The sequence below is a fragment of the Choloepus didactylus genome, chromosome 18 (genome assembly GCF_015220235.1).
Source record: "Choloepus didactylus isolate mChoDid1 chromosome 18, mChoDid1.pri, whole genome shotgun sequence".
Lineage (NCBI taxonomy): Eukaryota > Metazoa > Chordata > Mammalia > Pilosa > Megalonychidae > Choloepus > Choloepus didactylus.
This window is the reverse complement of record NC_051324.1, coordinates 65,118,768-65,137,920: the sequence shown is the minus strand read 5'-3', so window position 1 is coordinate 65,137,920 and position 19,153 is coordinate 65,118,768. Positions and strand designations below refer to the sequence as shown.

The following is a 19,153-nucleotide window of genomic DNA, read 5'->3' as shown; positions in this document are numbered from 1 at the left end:
GCTCTGCTTGGTGAAGGTAGACAGAAGGCTCCAGGAAGAAGGTTCAGGAAAAAGTGCAACTGATCAGATGGATTATCTGACAAAATGGAAAAGTGGCTTTCAGGGTTGGTGAAAGAGATGTGAAGATAGCCTGAAAGTCAACCGAAAGCTAAGGCAACAAAAAATATATTAATTTCAAAGAAAAGAAAATGTACAACAAATGATACAAAACTATAGTATAGCAGGCCTAGCAGTAAGCAATTTTTATGGAGGTAAAATAATGAAAACACTGAATATGTATTTTTTTAAGGGTATGTAACCATTGGGAGAGGTGAGAGGAAGGACATGTAAGATGGCTAAACCTCATGTATCAAAAGATGCGGTATAAGCTTATTTTTTAAATATGTTTTGAGGAAGGTGACAAAAAGATAATTAGAAGTTGAAATGGTTGCCCCAGTGACTAGTTTTAGTGGATTCTAACTTTTGCTCTATGCTTTTTTATCAATGTTTGAATTTTGAACTGTAGGCAAGAATTGCTTTGATAACAATAAATCATTTATTTAAAAAAATAACCATAAATGAATGAATGAATTTCATTGATGATGTGAGTATTGAGCAAAGTCATGCAAAATAAATTCTGAATTTAAACTCTCTTTCAACCCAGAGCAGGCTCATATAAACCAAGTATTCTCCATGTTGCTAGAACTAGCCCCCATTTAGAGTGTCTTAAAAAAGAGAGAATGGAAGACACAGAAAGGAATAAATTCCCTGAACTCTGTTTTGTTCATATCATGTCTGGAAAAACTCGAGCCATTTTGAGCCTCATTCCTCATGCAGAACTTTGACGCATTACGGAAGGGGCCACTATCCTCATGGGTCTCGATAATTTGTCATCTGAGGATTTGTTGTAGGAAACATTTGGCTTGAAGGAGGCTTCAGTGAAAGACTGTCCTACAGAGTTTTGTCCCAGATGCCAGAACCTGGAAAAATAGATGAAGAGCTCAAGAAAGCAGAAATAAAACACTTGGAACAATGAGGCCACCACATGTGAAAACATACTTTCTCATGAAAAATGCCTGCTTTCGAGAACTTCAAAAACACACACATCCAAAATATGTTCACACACGGGGAACAACCATTGCCTAGTTCACAAACCTTGCAGTTATCCGTGACTCCTGTTTTTTTCACCTTCACACAATTTGTTGGAACATCTTGAGAGCTCTACCTTCAAAATCTTTCCAGACTGTGACTTCTTCTACCCACCTCCACTGTCCCCCCAGCCCAGCCATCATGGTCTCACACATGGATGACTGCCAAAGCCTCCTTAAAAGTCTCCCTGTGTCTGCACTGACTCCCAAACAGTCTATTCTCAACACAGCAGCCAGAGGTATCCATTCAGTACAAGCCTGATGCCACTTCAAATCTCAATATTTTTCAGTCCAAGTAAAAGCTAACTTTGTTTATGGTGACTCCCAGTTCCCTCCAAAGCCCTGGTAACTCCCTGACCTCCTCTCCTTCCTTCCATTCCCTCACTATAGTTTCGCCTTTTCTCAAATACCTCAGACATACTCCCATCTTAAAGCACTTCCTAGCTTTGGAATGCTGTTTGTCCAGATATTCTTGTGGCTCATTCCCTCACCTCTTTCTTGACTTTGCATTTCTGTGTTCACTTAGGCAGCCCCTGAACCCCCTGTTTAAAACTGTACTATGTTCCCTCCCCCTGACTTTAGCATTCTTGTCTGCCTTACTCTATTCTACCTTTTCTTTGATTTCCATAGCACTTTTCATTTTCTAACATCCTTTCTCTTTGACTTTTTACCATATATATATATATGTATATACACACATTTACATATTTTTTTCTATTGTCTGCTACCACCAATGAAAATGCAAGCTTCAAAATGGCAGAGATCTTTAGTTGCTTTGCTCACTGATGATTCCAACAGCTTAAAACACTGCCTGACATTTAGTAGTGATCAGTAAATATTTTTTTTTAATAAATGAGTACCTGAAAGACATAAACAAATGCTAGATGGCTATCTTAAGAGGATGCTCAGGAAGTGATTTTTTTGGATGGATGGAGAGTTTGACTTCAATTTCATTCCTTGATCTTTATAATTCTATCATTGTATGATTTTAGATTCAAATAAATACCCAAATTGTATTTTGACATGGTCCTCAAACACGTTTTTTTTCCCCAGAAAATAGCTGAAGCTTGAAAGTGATATATTCATGAGAAATAAGTAGATGCTATATTATCTACTGCCATATCCCTATGTTGAGGGCATCAACTCTGAAAGGCCCATTTGGATCTAGCTGGTCTCAGTGTCGGCCTGAGGGTCACAACTTCACACTCAGCAAATCAGGTGGTCTGCCCACAAGTTTCAATAGATGGTTTCCTTTCATGGGAGTGATTAAAGTTACATTAAAGTTGGCCAGTCAAGAGAAATCAACACCATGAAAACAAGAATGATTTAAATGAATTATAATTTTTAGACGATTCCCTTGAAATTACGGAAGCAGACAGGGAGTATTTATAGAATTACAAAAATAACGAAACCTTGTGGCATTTTGTTCTGAAGACAGTTGTGATTAAATATTTTGTCATTATTACATGCTCTAAAAATGATTTCCTTTGCCTTCCTACCTTTATTGGTAAACTTATCACGGATTTACTTAAGGCATGAGGACAGAATCAAACATAAACCTAATCGATAAGCAAGAATGGAGCACAGGGCAATGCTTGAGTCTCATAGAGCAAGACCCCACTCCAGATCCTAAAACTAGAGCAGAATTAGCAGCAAGAGGTACTAATGATGAGCTCATGAGCTATTGCCTGTTAAGAAGCCTTCAGTAGAGAGATACCTAACCGTTATTGAAGAGAGCAACTTCACCAGAAATCTCTATATGTTTTGGCAGAAGGCCAGTCAGTACACGCTGATTGAGGGGAATTAATGAGGCAGCATCCCCGAGGTGTGAATGGTGCTGACTGGGGGATGGAGTGACCAAGGTCTGATCTGATTATGAGTAGAATTCCTTCGCATACTCTTGATAGGAGATTTGGACGTCCCCACTGAAAATAAGCTTCAGAATGGTCTACACACCCTGAAATGGTAGCATCTGGCTTGTGTGTGATAAACGCCTGCACTAAGACCTAAGTATGGGGACCACTGAGTGAGGCCCCCCCATGGCCACTGAGATCCCTACCCTGGCCATGGCTTATGTTCGAGGTGCACAACCTTACCAAGCGCTGATCTTCCCAACTCTGCCCCCCAGCAAGGACTCCAATGCCATCTCTGAGTTATTTGTTCCTCCAACTGAGAGTTGGTTTTGCCCTTTAAAAGTTTTTGAAAAAAGGAGTAACAATCCCATATTCCTTTTCAAGATTAAAAAAAAGATCAGGTTAAGTAACCGAAAAGGATATTACCTAAAAATAAAACTGCACACTTACTCCACTTCTAAAATGAAGACAGTTAATCAGGAAGATGGGATGGCTCTGAGACGTCCTCTGATTTCAATAATTTGTTTCCATTCAGCTTGGATAAATATTCTTCAACATACCAGCTTTGAAACTATTTTATTTATGCTTAAGCTATCAAATAAATAAATGCATATACTCAGGAGACAGAAAGAAAGAGGGGGAGGGTTTTATATATGTAAATCCATCTCTATCTATCTATCTATCTATCTAATCTATGTATCTCACCAAAATAGCTCTGTAAAATCAGATTCTCAAACTGCAATTTATAATTTTCTTTAAACACAAAGGATGCAGTCTACGAAATTACACTGATTGTTAGAGCTGATACAAAATGACATTTTTCAACAAAAGTGCTTATCTTCTTCCTCTGGAAGTGAGCTAACATCTGTTGGGAGACGTTGCTCCATGGGTCTTTCTTGTTCCTATGCATCTTGCTAGACATGGTAACTCTCCATGTTTTATTTGCAGTGAGCAACCTTGAGGGATCTTGTGAGGTCTATCCATCCTCACCCTCCTAGACAAAGTGCACAGTTGCTTATTTCTTGCTTTAAAACTGTGGGTTTCCCAAACACAATATTCCCCAGCTGCAATGGAAAACCACTACATGTGTAACATCCACCTGAGCTTCTCCCTGTATCACCCCCTTTTCTCCACTGTGGGGCTTGGAAACAGGCAAACTGAATCAATGCAAACATGCTGATGTTCATGTTGTTTATTGTCAGTGGGTAATTTTGTTTCTGAACCAGGAGTTTCGTGTCTACTAGCATTCATGACCCAGTAACAGGCTAACCTATTGCCTTGTAAGTAGAATAAAATCAAATCCCACACCTGTGTTTCCTGTTCTTAGATTTTTTTCTATGACAATTTCCTCTGGTAGATATTTATTTCATCATTTTAAAGATAAAAGTAACAGAGGCTCAGAGGAAAAAAAAAGAAGTTGCTCAAATTTACATGGTTACTGACAAATTTAGGAGTTGTTCCCAACTGAGCCTTGGCTTTCTTTTTTCTTTCTTTTCTTCCTTCATGCTTTTATTTTCTTAGAATTATTTATTGAGCAACTATTATGGGCTGAATCATGTTATGATTAAAAGTGCCAGCTTAGAGCCAGATTGCTCAGGTTCAAACCAAAGGCACCAAAATCTACAAATTGGGCAAGTTACTCAAACTTGTTATGCTGTAGCTTCTTCGTCAGCAACCCAAGTGTTGCTGAAGGAATATATAAGCTAACGTATGGAAAGCATGCTTGGCACATTGTAAGAGCTCGATAAATATGATCTATGACATTATGACTGAGACCCTAGGGATTCTATGGTGAACAAAATAGTCTATGTGTGTTCTTGGGGCTTAAATTCCAGTTGGAAGGTTGGGGGTGGGGGGCACATGAAAAACATGCAAAAATAAACAAAGACATCTATTAATTTTCAGAGAGTTATAAGTTCTACAAAAAATAAGATAATTCAATAGAACCAAACAACATCATATCAATGTTTGGGATGACTTTCCATGTGAGCATGAAAGGGCAGAAGAAAAAGAAAAGTAAAGAAAGCAAGGTTTAGGGTTGTAGAGAGTGAGGTCATAGATAGGGTTGTTTGAAATCCCCTCTAAGACCTGAACGAGGAGGAGTGAGTCATAATTTTCTAGGACAGGGGTGCAGTGAGCATAAAGCTCCCAGGAGAGAGGACTGAGCTTGGTATGTTGGAACAAACAGTGGGTCTGAGTGGCTTCAGTAGATAGCCCAAAAACGTTGGCTTGGAAGGGACAGGCAGAGATCAGGCTCTGTGGATGGCAAGGACTTTGGATTCAATTCTAGATGTAAGGGAAAGCAATTGGAAGACTAAGCTGGGTTATGACAGGAATCAATTTTACATTTTACGAAAGATAACTAGCTGGTCTCTAGGCACATCTTTTTTCTTGTCTTTCCTTCCTCCTTTTATCTAGGAAAGCTAGAGAAAGAAAAAAAAGTGGATGACTTGATTTTTTCTAATTTACTCAGTGTAAAAACACTCCCTCTTAGGATGTCAATAAAATAAAATGAGACTAGTCAAGAGAAGGCCAAGATAATCTCCTGTAAGATAATAAAACTTTGTTTCCCATTGTTAAAGGGAGGGGGTAGCAGCTAAATATAAACATCCCTACCTAATAGAGTTCTGAGCATATAATGCTACGTTCTAGCTTAATGGAGCATGAACATTTCAAATTTGTGAAGTCACAATATCCATCGTGCTTTTTTTTTTTTTTTTTTTTCAGTAAAACTTCATGGGGGAGCTGCCATGGACTGCACTGGGCACTGAAAGAGCTTTGGGCCCCCTGGGTGGAATGGAGAATTGGGATGTGCCTCCTGGGCCTTATCAGGCCACCAAGCTGATTTCCTACAACTTTACCACTTAAAACTCTTCCAAGAAGATATCCAGAATTGAGAAAAAACAGCATAGAGAACTTATCTAAAGATAGAGATAATCTTTCTAAATTACAAAACTTATCTCGTAGAACTCCTAAAAAGCATGTATTACATTTCTCTCAGGAAAATACAGAGAAAATAAAGTGTGAATCAATCGATGAAGAACAAGAAAACTCAGTTGATAATAGAGAAATAAGCCAGGGAGATGGTGAAGAAGTTTGGAGATATATTATTCTGATCTACCTGCAAACCATTTTAGGTGTGCCATTTCTGGAAGAAGTCATAAATCCAAGATAAGTTATCCCTCAATATGTAATGTACAACAACATGACCAATACAAGCAAACATGAAGTAGTTATACTACAAGACAAATCAGATGACCTCCCTCACTGGTTATTATCTGCCATAAGATGCCTAGCAAATTGGCCAAAAAATAATGATATGAATAATCCAACTTATGCTGGATTTGAATGAGATGTATTCAGAACAATTGAAGATTGTTTTCTTGATCTCCCTGAGCCTCTAGTTACCTTTGAGTATTATGAATTATTTGTGAATATTTTGGTTGTTTGTGGCTATGTCACTAGACCCAGTGGGATATATAATATCAAAGATAATCCACAATCTTCAAAGTTCCTTCACCTAAACAGTTTGAATTCCTTCAAATCAACTGAGTGTCTTCTCAGTCTGCTTCAGAAAGACAAAAATAAAGAAGAATCAGAGTCTGCTGTGAGACTGCAGATAAATGATCAAGGATTTCAAGAAAGATGTACTAGGAAAAGTTTTAGCATCTAATGCCAAACAAGAATCTCTATTGAATCTTCATTCAGAGAAAAATATTCAAAAGCCACCCTGTGTTGTTTTTAAGAGAACCTCTACTTTGACTGTTCAAGACCAAGAAGCATTGTGTAGTGGGGAATGCAAGCCAAAGCAGCTTTGCACATCTCAGAGTTTGCTTTTAAGAGGTAGTACAAGAGAGCATAGCTCTATCAATATACCATGAAACCAAATCATATCAATCATCTTGGACAAGGCAGCACAAGTGTGCAAACATCTATGGAATGTGAACCCTGAGAGTCTAGTGCCACAATCAATAAAAGATTCTGAAAAAGTACAGTAGAACTTTCAGAATTTTTTTTTCCTCCAGTTTCTCTGTTGACTGGCACACACAGTTTGTTGCAGCCTCATTTAGAGAGGGTTGCTATCAGTGCGCTACAGTTATGTTGCTTGTTACTTCCCCCACCAGATCGCAGAAAGCCTCAGCTTTTAAAGCGCATGATTTCACATATGAGTCAAAATGTTGATGTGCCTCAACTTCATGATGCAATGGGCACAAGATCACTGATGACACACACTTTTTCTCGGTGTGTCCTATGCTGGGCCAAAGAAGTGGATCTTGAAGAGCTTCTTGCTGCAAGATTAATTTCTTTCTTAAAGGATCATCATCAGGGAATTCTTCAAGTACCCTCTTACTTCCAAATTACAGTTGAGAGACATCTTGACTACTTAAGAAAGGGTCATATTAAAAATCCTGTAGATGGACTGCTTGATCCTTTGCCAACTTACTCATACTGTAAGCAGATTAGTGTCCAGGAGTTTGATGAACAAAAAGTTTCTACCTCTCGAGCTGCAATTGCAGAACTTTTAGAGAATATTATTAAAAATAAGTGTCTGCCTCTTAAGGCGAAAAGGAAAAAACTAAAACAGTTTCAGAAGGAATATCCCTTGATATATCAGAAAAGATTTCCAACCACAGAAAGTGAAGCAGCATATTTTTGTGACAAGCCTACAAGCAAGCAACCAACACTCATTTTAAGAAAACCAAATTTTTTGTAGTTTATGATACTAACTGAATTAAAAATTATGTAATATTTGTGGAACTTTAACAAGCCTTTCCTGAGAATATAGCTATTATAAAAAGGAAGCTTATTATTAATATATTTTCCTAAATAAACAAACTATATATAAGGAAGTGCCAAAATAGTTTAATAAACACATTTTCAATGTGAGACTGTGAACAAACTATTGGATCTCAACTAAAAGCAAGTAATAGAAGAGTGATACCAAATATTTAACCAGAAACAATCTTCTCTCTTTTATACACTATTTGGAAAAGCTATCTTGATGTGTGCCAGAATTTTATTTACTTGAATTTTTTAACCTGACATGTATTCTTTATGTTTAAGCTGTAATTCTGTTTCTCAAAGAAAATAATTTATCTGAACATGTGCTTATGGATATTAGCTAAAGTACTAGTTGTTTAGAGGTTACTTCTTTGTTTCTTAGAGTAAGAATGTGAAGAATATTGGAAAACTCAGTGAGTTGTCAGCTGCTAAATGCCGCACTCCTTTGTATATTCTTTTTCTAAGTTTGATCTATTCATATGTCTGTGTGTTTTAAAACCATATATATATATAAACACACACACACACATATATGAAGATTTTGGTTTTACCTTAAACATATCCCAGTTGCTTCAGTAATTTCATTTTTTCAATAAATATCTTTTGAATTCTTATGTTCATGTATCTACTGGAAGATGGAGATATAAAAGCAATCATGTATTCATTTATTTAGTAACTGCTATGTGCTCGTCATTGTTCTAGATATGGGAAGACACTGAGGAACAAAACAGAAAATCCCTCTTACGGTATTTATTTTCTAATCTAGGGAGAAGTACCTATCGGATGTACCTACGCTTACAAAATCAATACATCCAGTGAAATCAAGGCACAAGGAGTCCTTCAGCTAAAGACTGACTTCTGTGATTGTGGGGAAGTGCTCCAAGCTAGTGGTTCAAAGTTTGCTGCTCATTAGAATCCCCTTGAGAGCTTTAAAGCAATCCATATGACCAGGCACTGCTTTATACCAATGAAATCCAAATTTTCAGAGGTAGTACATAGATGAATCCAGTGTTTAGCCAACTTGAGAGTCAATGCCCTAAAACCTTTTTGATATATATTTAAGTAAAATCAAGGTGGTGGCACACTGGCTTTATATTTTCATTGGAAGAAAATGCCAAGAATAAATGCCTCTGATATTGATACAAGATTCTCCAAATTTCTCCTTGGTTGACTTAGTACAAACTTAAGCAGGCTTTCTTCCATTATCTACTCCAAGATTGTTCAATAGCCATTATTTGAATGTAATACATAATGCCTGGATGCAATACTTAATGTTCAATAGCTGTTCTGATTTCTTAATAGAATTCCATACTATTGATACAAAATGATAATGTTCCATTTAACATAACTTCTTTTTATTAAAAATTTGAACAGAAAAGGATAACTACATCTTTATCCCAAAAGTCCTCTCTATAAAATTAGTGGGTTAAATTAGAATTCTTGCCAAGGTATTTGTATGCTAAAACTTTTCCTGTTTAAAATTATGCAATGCGAGAATTATGTTGCAAATTGAGGTAACAATTATTGTGGAGTTTTGTGACAATTTAATTTTGTTTTTGTATTTATTTAATGATATTAAATATATAAATATTATAAAAGACATTAAACGTTAAAAAAAAAAAACCTTATGGGGATCATTCATCAAATATGACCTTATTCTGAAAAAGTAACCAGAATATAAAAATATAATTAATCTAAGATGACTCTGCCTAATATTTTTTGTTTTCACAGCCTGAAAAATATATCCAAAGTGATGTGATTTTTAGAAAAAAATTTTAGAAATGATCAATTTGTCACTGCTACTTAGGCACAAATAATTTGGTTTTAAATTAATTCTAGATGTCTTAGCTTAGTTTTATAAATGCTTCTTGACCTTTCCAAAACAAAACAAAACAAAACAGAATAAAAACAATCACAGTAAACTTGGAATGACTAACTAAAATTTACAGTCTCACTATGGGATATGTCCAGAAATGGAACTGATATCCATTTTCCTAGGAGGTATAGATTTACAACTTGGAAGAAATGAGGAGTTGTATCTAGTGGCCTTCTAACAGGTTATGATTCGAAAATTGAGAAGCAATTTTGACTTTTTGGCAGATAAAAAAGTACCAGGCTGTTGTGATAGAGGTATAGCATAAAATTTACTTCTCAATATCATAAACGTGGGTATCAACCCATTGACACAACATCAAGTTAAATGGGGATCATTGTGTTCCCTCAGTAGTTTCAGGGTGCAATCATGTCTGAAGTCCCCTAGTCTTTTTTTTTTTTTTCATTTTTATTGAGATTGTTCAGATACCATACAATTATCCAAAGATCCAAAGTGTACATTCACTTGCCCTCATACAGCTGTGCATCCATCACACTTAATTTTTGTTCAATTTTTAGAAACTTTTCATTACTCCAGACAAGAAATAAAGTGAAAGATGAGAAAAGAAAAAAAGAAAAGCAAACTCTAATCCTCCCCTATCCCTAACCAACCCCCCTCAATTGTTGACTCGTAGTATTGGTATAGTACATTTGTTACTGTTTATGAAAAAATGTTGAAATACTACTAACCGTAGTATATAGTTTGTAATAGGTATATAGTTCTTCCCTATATGCCCCTCTATTATTAACTTCTAATTGTATTGTCATACATTTGTTCTGGTTCATGGAAGAGATTTCTAGTATTTGTACAGTTGATCATGGACATTGCTCACCATAGGATTCAGTTTTATACATTCCCATCTTTTGATCTCCAACTTTCCTTCTGGTGACATACATGACTCTGAGCTTCCCCTTTCCACCTCATTCACACACCATTCGGTGCTGTTAGTTATTCTCACATCTTGCTACCAACACCCCTGTTCATTTCCAAACATTTAAGTTCATCCTAATTGAACATTCTGCTCATACTAAGCAACCACTCCCCATTCTTAAGCCTCGTCCTATATCTTAGTACCTTATATTTCATGTCTATGAGTTTACATATTATAATTAGTTCCTATCAGTGAGACCCTGCAATAATTGTCCTTATGTGTCTGGCTTATTTCACTCAGTATATTGCCCTCGAGGTTTTGTCATCAACCCATTTTTTTTTTTTTTAATATGGTTTTGTTCACTCACCATACATTCCATCCCAAGTAAATAATCGATGGTTCTCTGCATGGTCATACATTTAGGTGTTCACCACCTTCACCACTATCTATATAAGGGCATCTACATTTCTTCCACAAGGCAGGAGGGAGAGTCAAAGAAGGCAGAGAGGCAAAAGAAAGGAAAAAAAAATGACAGCTAGGAAGCAGCAAAAGGAAAAACAACCTTAAATCAAAGTAGAACAAAGAATCAGACAACACCACCAATGTCAAGTGCCTAACATGCCTCCCCTATCCCCCCCTCTTATCTGCATTCACCTTGGTATATCACCTTTGTTACATTAAAGGAAGCATAATACAATGATTCTATTAGTTACAGTCTCTAGTTTATGCTGATTGCATCCCTCCCCCAATGCCTCCCCATTTTTAACACCTTGCAAGGTTGACATTTGCTTGCTCTCCCTCGTAAAAGAACATATTTGTACATTTTATCACAATTGTTGAATACTCTAGATTTCACCAAGTTACACAGTCCCAGTCGTTATCTTTCCTCCTTTCTTGTGGTGTCTCACATGCTCCCCACCTTCCTCTCTCAACCGTATTCATAGTTACCTTTGTTCAGTGTACTTACATTGTTGTGCTACCATCTCCCAAAATTGTGTTCCAAACCACACACTCCTGTCTTCTATCACCCTGTAGTGCTCCCTTTAGTATTTCCTGTAGGGCAGGTGTCTTGTTCACAAAGTCTCTCATTTCCTGTCTGTCAGAAAATATTTTGAGCTCTCCCTCATATTTGAAGGACAGCTTTGCTGGATATAGGATTCTTGGTTGGCAGTTTTTCTCTTTCAGTATCTTAAATATATCACACCACTTCCTTCTGGCCTCCATGGTTTCTGCTGAGAGATCCGCACATAGTCTTATTAAGCTTCCTTTGTATGTAATGGATTGCTTTTCTCTTGCTGCTTTCAGGATTCTCTCTTTGTCTTTGACATTTGATAATCTGATTATTAAGTGCCTTGGCGTAGGCCTATTCATATCTCTTCTGTTTGGAGTACGCTGCGCTTCTTGGATCTGTAATTTTATGTCTTTCATAAGACATGGGAAATTTTCATTAATTATTTCCTCTATTATTGCTTCTGCCCCCTTTCCCTTCTCTTCTCCTTCTGGGACACCGATGATACGTACATTATTGTACTTTGTTTCATCCTTGAGTTCCCGGAGACGTTGTTCATATTTTTTCATTCTTTTCTCCATCTGCTCCTTTGCGTGTAGGCTTTCAGGTGTTTTGTTCTCCAGTTCCTGAGTGTTTTCTTCTGCCTCTTGAGATCTACTCTTGTATGTTTCCATTGTGTCTTTCATCTCTTGTGTTGTGCCTTTCATTTCCATAGATTCTACTAGTTGTTTTTTTGAACTTTTGATTTCTGCCGTACATATGCCCAGTGTTTCCTTTACAGCCTCTATCTCTTTTGCAATATCTTCTCTAAACTTTTTGAATTAATTTAGCATTAGTTGTTTAAATTCCTGTATCTCAGTTGAAGTGTACATTTGTTCCTTTGACTGGGCCATAACTTTGTTTTCTTAGTGTAGGTTGTAATTTTCTGTTGTCTAGGCATGGTTTCCTTGGTTATCCAAATCAGTTTTTCCCAGACCAGAACAGGCTCAGGTCTCAGAGGGAAGAAATATTCAGTATCTGGTTTCCCTGTGGGTGAGTCTTAGAAAATTGCTCCACCCTTGATACCTCAGGTCACTGTGCTTTTCTGCCCAGCAGGTGATGCCTGTTAGCCTATAATTCTTGACTGGTGTGAGGAGGTATGGCCTGTTCCCCCAGGCTCTGGGGTCTGGTTCTAAATGGAAAGGGCCCCACCCCTTTCCTCCTAGAGAAGACAGAGCCCCCAGGTGGAGGTCATTAGCATTTCAATGGTCTCGCTCTCTGCTTGTGCTGTCTCCACCCTTCCCTGAGAATCACAGCCCTGGAAACTGAAAATGACTGGGGCTTTCTCCACTGAGCCAAAAAAGAAACAGATAGTCCCCTTCAGACCCAGTCCAAGGCAACCCTCCGGCTCTCCAAGATCAGTCGTTACCCAAAGTCTCTGTCTGTTTTTTTGGGATGCATACCTGTAGTGAGCAGTTCACACTCGCTACTTAAAACCCCAGTTGGAGCTCAGCTGAGCTATATTCACTTGCTGGGAGAGAGCTTCTCTCTGGCACCATGAGGCTTTGCAGCTCGGGCTATGGGGGAGGGGGTCTTGCGACTTGGATCTTCAGGTTTTACTTACAGATTTTATGCTGTGTTCTCAGGCATTTCTCCCAATTCAGGTTGGTGTATGATAAGTGGATGGTCTCATTTGTCCCCCCGCAGTTATTCTGGATTATTTACTAGTTGTTTCTGGTTTTTTGTAGTTGTTCCAGGGGTACTACTTAGCTTCCACTCCTCTCTATGCCGCCATCTTGTCTGTTTAACCTCTGAAGTCCCCTAGTCTTTATTCTGCAGACCCCATGCTACAGTTTCCACTCCATAGAATTACTATGTATGGGAGTATATATAATTTGGCTCAATAGTGTACTCTGTTTTTGAACCTGAATGTTAATGCCCAAATAACATAAAGGCCGAACAAAGAATAATTAAGATTAGTCATTTTTTTGCCTTTAGATTTACTGCCTGATTTAATCTCTATTCCCAAAATGCAGGTGCTCTTGGAAGCCAATGTAGATTAATTAGGTGCACCCTTTTTGTGCTAACCCTTTTGTGGTAAGCAGCTTCCAAGTTTGCCCCCAACAGTCCCAACCTCCTGGTTCTTAAGCCCTTGTGCAATCACCTCCCCTGGAGGGTGGGCCATACCTGGTAACCCTGTTCTAAATTAACAGACTACAGATAGAATACCACAAATGTGATGGGATGTCACTTCCAAAATTAAGTAATGAAAAGACTGTGGCTTCTGTTGTGGCATGTGTTCTCTCTTGCTTTCCTGAAAGCATCTCTCTGGGGAAGTCAGCTGTCAGGTTATAGGGCTGCCCTGGGGAGAGGCCCCCCTGAGCGAGCTTGGAAGTTAGGTCCTTCCCTGGCCAAACTCTGAGCTGACTGCTGCTGCAGCTGATAAATTGATTATAACTTAATGAGTCTCAGAGTTAGAGGCACACAGGTAAGCCATACCAAGATTCTTGACCCACAGGAATTGCGAGATAATAAATTGTTGTTATAAGTAAGCCATGCCACCAAGTTTGGAGTGATTTGTTACATAGCAAAACAAATATAATTTTATAATTCATTATTGCATGCCAAGCATTTTCAGTGAGAAACTGTTAAATAAGTGAGTGAATGTCTAACAATTAGTGAATGCCTTCAGTACCTGGATCTTTAAAATTTCATTAAATTTACCCATTTGTCCCTCTATTTTGTTCTTTCCTCCCTGTATTTGTGGATTTACTTTGTACTGTAATATTATTTATTTGCTAGTACATGGTACGATTAAATCACCTATCTCTTTTTCTTTAATCTTCTGCATTGAATAAAATATTCAATACAAGGAACTCCTCATATGCTTTATGACTCTGAGTATAATTCTTAAAATTATTAATAATATAGACATGGAATATGTTATCTGAATGCCAGGTTAAAATTTAAATTGAAAAAAATGAGAAAACCTATTTCTTAATGCCTTCTGTGGATATAGCTGCTATTGTTTGAAATATCCAGGCGATAAGAATAAGAATAAGAATAATAAATCTTTTACTTGCTTTATAATCTGGAGAAGAAAATGGTACTCAATTACTATCAGGTAATGGAAACAAGCTTAGAAATGGCTTTCAGGCCTTCTTGTTTATTATTATCTGTACTTTTCATTTTGGGATGATGGATCAAGTCCAAGAAATGCAAGTTTCATGATTAAAGCTGATTTCTCTGAGTTGTGGTCATTTCTGATCCTTGCTTTCATGTACAGCTCTGTGACATATTAACTCTAATGAACACTTCTTTTTTTCCCCTTGTAAGGCTAAACTTTCTCCTTAGAACATAAGGCTAAGTATACTATTTTATATATATTGTATTGAAGAAATGAATGTGTGAATAAAATGTAGTGGTAATAAAATATTACTAGATAGGTTTTTAAAATGCAAAGTCAACATGAAAGCCAAATAAGCCTTTGAGACTTAAAGAAAATCAAGTTACCCAAATGTCTACAGATTACATTACTCACACTGCACTCCTCTCCACCTATGGACCAATGGTAAATAGCAAATTTTCAAGGTTAGACAAATCTGTGATTTTTTCAAGAAAAAGTCCCAAGGCCTCCAAATCTACACCAACCCCAACAATTAAGTGGATCCAATAAATAGGCTAAAGAACATTATGTAGGTGAAAACTGGGGTGGGGAAAGCTAATTAACTTATAATCTAAATTCTTGATACTGGGATATATATTTTTCACCAAATATTTATTTTTAAATTGCCTTTGATTCTCCTCTGCTGTTCACAGTAAAAGTAAAAAATGAATAATTTCCACAATATTTTATTTGTTCTTTGGCATGAGATTAAAACACAAGGCAAAGAGGACAGGGAGAGATTGAACTTTCCCAGAACAAAATTAGGTTCTTATAATAAATATCTAAAAACTAGCTTATATTTAAAACAAAATTCATACACTGGTAGGGCCATAAGGAAAAGAATCTACTTTAATCATTTTACCTGTATTTTATGTAATTTCTTCTTGGCTGAACATTTAATTATAGAAAGTGTTATGTGGGGGGTTGTTTTTAAGACATTGTAGTAAAATTGGCTCATATAATGAAAGAGATTACCCGTAAACTGGGGAAGATCGAAGATTTATGGAGGGATTCGTATGTTCATAAGATGTTAGGCATACAACAATGAGCAAACAATAAAAAGATTTATGACATTGTTTCTCTCCTCAAAAAACAATATATATACACATTTACATATATTACCTATTTGTTAAGATAAAACTTGCAAATAGAAAATGCATATAATAAGAATATAAGGAAATACATGAAAGTTGTGTGATGCAGCTATTAAATGCTATTGGAATTCAGAAGAAGCAAACAACATTATATCTTAGCAAGATTCTTGGCTCTAGAGGCCTTTGTTCTCAGTCTTAATTATGAGACAGTTATCATATATACTTTATCAGTTATCGCCATAACAAACAGCAGTTCATTTCAAAGTGTAGAGATGAGAGAGGAGTTGAGAATAGAAATATCTAAACATGTTCTGAGAAGTAAGGGAAGATAGCTGAGAAAGAGAATGTGATTCATTATTCAGGTTTAATTTACATAAATTCATTAAATATAAAAGGGGGTGTTGTTTGGGATTCAAATGGCAGGCACAGTTTGTGCTTCATATCTCTAAACAAGAAAGGAGTGAAAAGATGCTGAAAGAAGCCGGAGTCCATAAGGGACTCACGACCAAATGAATAGATCCAACTAAAATCCCCAGTCAGGTCACTGGGTACATTACCCCTCTTCACTTTTATAGGCAACAAGGTAGTGGCTGTGATTTCTGCACATAATTACCATCAGTGATAAGAGAAGCTTGGCTGAGAGGATTGTATTCTCTAGGTGCCTGATGATTTCTGGGAAAATTAGAAAACGCTCACAGGGAAAAAGGATCACTCATTGTTGGGGATCAAATCATGTGTACCACAAAAAGGCATGTTCAGGTCCCAACCCCTAGTCCTGTGGGTATGAACCCATTTGTAAATAGGACCTTTGAAGATGTTATTAGCTAAGGTTTGCCCAAACTGAATGGGGGAGGGAGACTTCATCCAATGTGGCTGAAGTCCATATAAGCAAAGGAAATTGGACACAGAAGAGAAGCTATGGGGTGTAGCCAAAAGCTGGAAGTCAACAAACCCAGAAGAGAAAGGAGAAGATGCCTCCATGTGTCCAAAACCCAAGGACCAACGATTGCTGGCAGCTGGCCCCAGAACACCAAAGTTTTGGGGGACAAAGCACGACTTTGATGACACCTCAATTTTATACTTCTCCTATCTCAAAACTGTGAGCCAGTAAATTATCATTGATTAAGCCAACCCATTGTATGGTATCTATATTTGTTTTAGCAGCTAGGACACAAAGACACCCACTCGGAATCCCCACTGCGTTGTCTGCAAGTCTTCTACAGTAACTGAAACCAGAGAGGAATTCCAATTTCTGCAGCAGATTTAAGTCCATTCAGAGGAACTGTACATAACTTATTTCCTAAAGAGACTATATTCATTTTTATTGTAATTGAAGTTAATAGTAAAATGAGGTGTCTGCATTTGTGAAATAGACTACTAATGCCAACTACTTGAAATATTTGTAGACATGATTCCTTATAAATCAACTTTTACCTTCTTGCCTTTGGTATTTATGTGTAATTCATATAAATAATATTTATTTACTTTTGGCATTTGTATGAATTGACTAGCCAAAAATAATGCCTTTATCAATGCCAATCTGCAAGTGCATACCAGTTTCTTCTCTAGGAACTATAGATAAGAGGATAACTGAATAAAACATTTTAGCCTATCGGAAATAACAGCAAAATAAAAAGCACAGATGTGCTAGGCAAGTTACAAACTTATAGCTTATATTGAGGAAAAAATTACATATAATTATTAAAATTTCAAATCTTCATATAAAGCCACAAAACATCTTTCCTTTGGCCAACTCAATAAACAAGAGACATACACAGTTACCCCTCCACATAGCAACTTTCCCCATCACGGTTTTGACATATCACAGGTCGGCATAAGAAATTAACTGGGAATTTTGGTGGAATTTTGTGGAAGCCACAGACAGCACGTGAAGGCCAGCAGATGTAGTGATATCTTAAAAAGTTTAGTAACTCATAAATACATAAAATGTATGTACTGTTATATATAATACTACCTCAACAGTATGTATTTTGCTGTTTAATAACATAAATGAACAGCTACATAGTATTTTTTTTTCTTAGAATTAAATTTGGAATTAAAAGAACTGTAGTTTAACGCATTGGTTTGGGGATGTCAACCGTGTTTACAGCAGTCTCTCAGCTGACCTCTTGTGGTGATCTCACAATGATCTTTGCATCTGAAGTTTCTGCTATCTTGGGTCGTTTAATCACTATAAAATCTATTGAAATTATGGTTCTCAAGGGTAGTGTTCCTGGTGGTTTGGAAAGTGCTCCCAAGAAACAGAGGAAAGAGATGAACTTGAAGGAAAAAGTAGAATTGTTAAATATGCTTCATTCAGGCAAAAGGGTGGCTGCCATTGGCCGCCATTACAGCCTTAATGAGTTGACCATAAGGCATATCAAGGAAAAAGAGAAGGAAATCCAGAAAGCTGCTGATGCAGCTGCACCAACAACTGCAAAGCATTGGCATAAAACATGCAATCCCCATCTCTCTCGTGTAGAAAGTGCAACATACTTTTGGGTGCTGGATTGTTATAAAAAAGGTATTCCAGTAGACTTTGGCATCATATGAGAAAAGGCTCAGTCCTTATATGATTCCCTAAAGAAAAATGAAGGTCAAGGTTCTACTCCTAAAGATTTTCAGGCCACCAAAGGCTGGTTTGAAAATTTTTGAAAAAGGTTTAGCCTATGCAATGTAAAAGTAATGGAAGAGACAGCATTTGCTGATCAAGAGGCAGCTATGGAGTTTCCTGAAACCCTGAAAAAAAAGTTTTTATGTGGATTTTCCAGATTGCAGTGGCACCATGCTCCCAAATCCCTTAATGTGGAAGGGATAACTGTATATTATAGCAAATGTAATCTCACATGCTTCAAAAAAGTGCAAGAACATAAAACCTATTTCTACTATGAAACTATTGATAATTCAAATTTTTACTACCTCTGCTTTTCGATACCTTTAATTTTTTTGCATCATAAGAAATACATGACAAATTCTCACTAGTGATGAGAAAAATGAAATTAAAACAATAATAATGAGATACCATTGTTTCCTATAATATTTATAATGATGAAAAAGCTGTTAGCAAGGAAAGATTTAGGGAAGAGGATACTGATTTTTAATTTTTCCTTATGGTAAACAAAATAATATAGGAATACTCCTCCAGGTGGCAGAGTTTCAATATGAAAATAACTATTTTCAAATGTAAATAAGACCTCGTTTCAAAGCTCACTCTCAGTGTTGCTAGCTCTCTGCCCTTGAGCAATTAATCTCAATTTCTTCTATTTCTATCAATGCATTTTTCTAAGGATTGAATGGAGTCCCTAAAGTATCTGCCAAGCAAAGTGTATGGTGCATGGTAGGCACCAGGAAATATAAGTTCTCTTCCTCTCTCTTTCCCTTGAGACTCTTCAGAAGATT

At 36.9% G+C, this 19,153-nt stretch overlaps 1 protein-coding gene across 1 annotated transcript; it reads left to right on the top strand.

Annotated features, from left to right (window-relative positions):
• The first annotated feature begins 3,166 nt into the window (after positions 1-3,166).
• Positions 3,167-7,694, top strand: LOC119514812 (DEP domain-containing protein 1A-like). The gene is given in 4 exon segments (XM_037810531.1): positions 3,167-3,302; positions 3,461-3,508; positions 5,824-6,423; positions 7,030-7,694. Coding segments are annotated over 4 exon segments (1,449 nt in total).
• Positions 7,695-19,153: the final 11,459 nt, after the last annotated feature.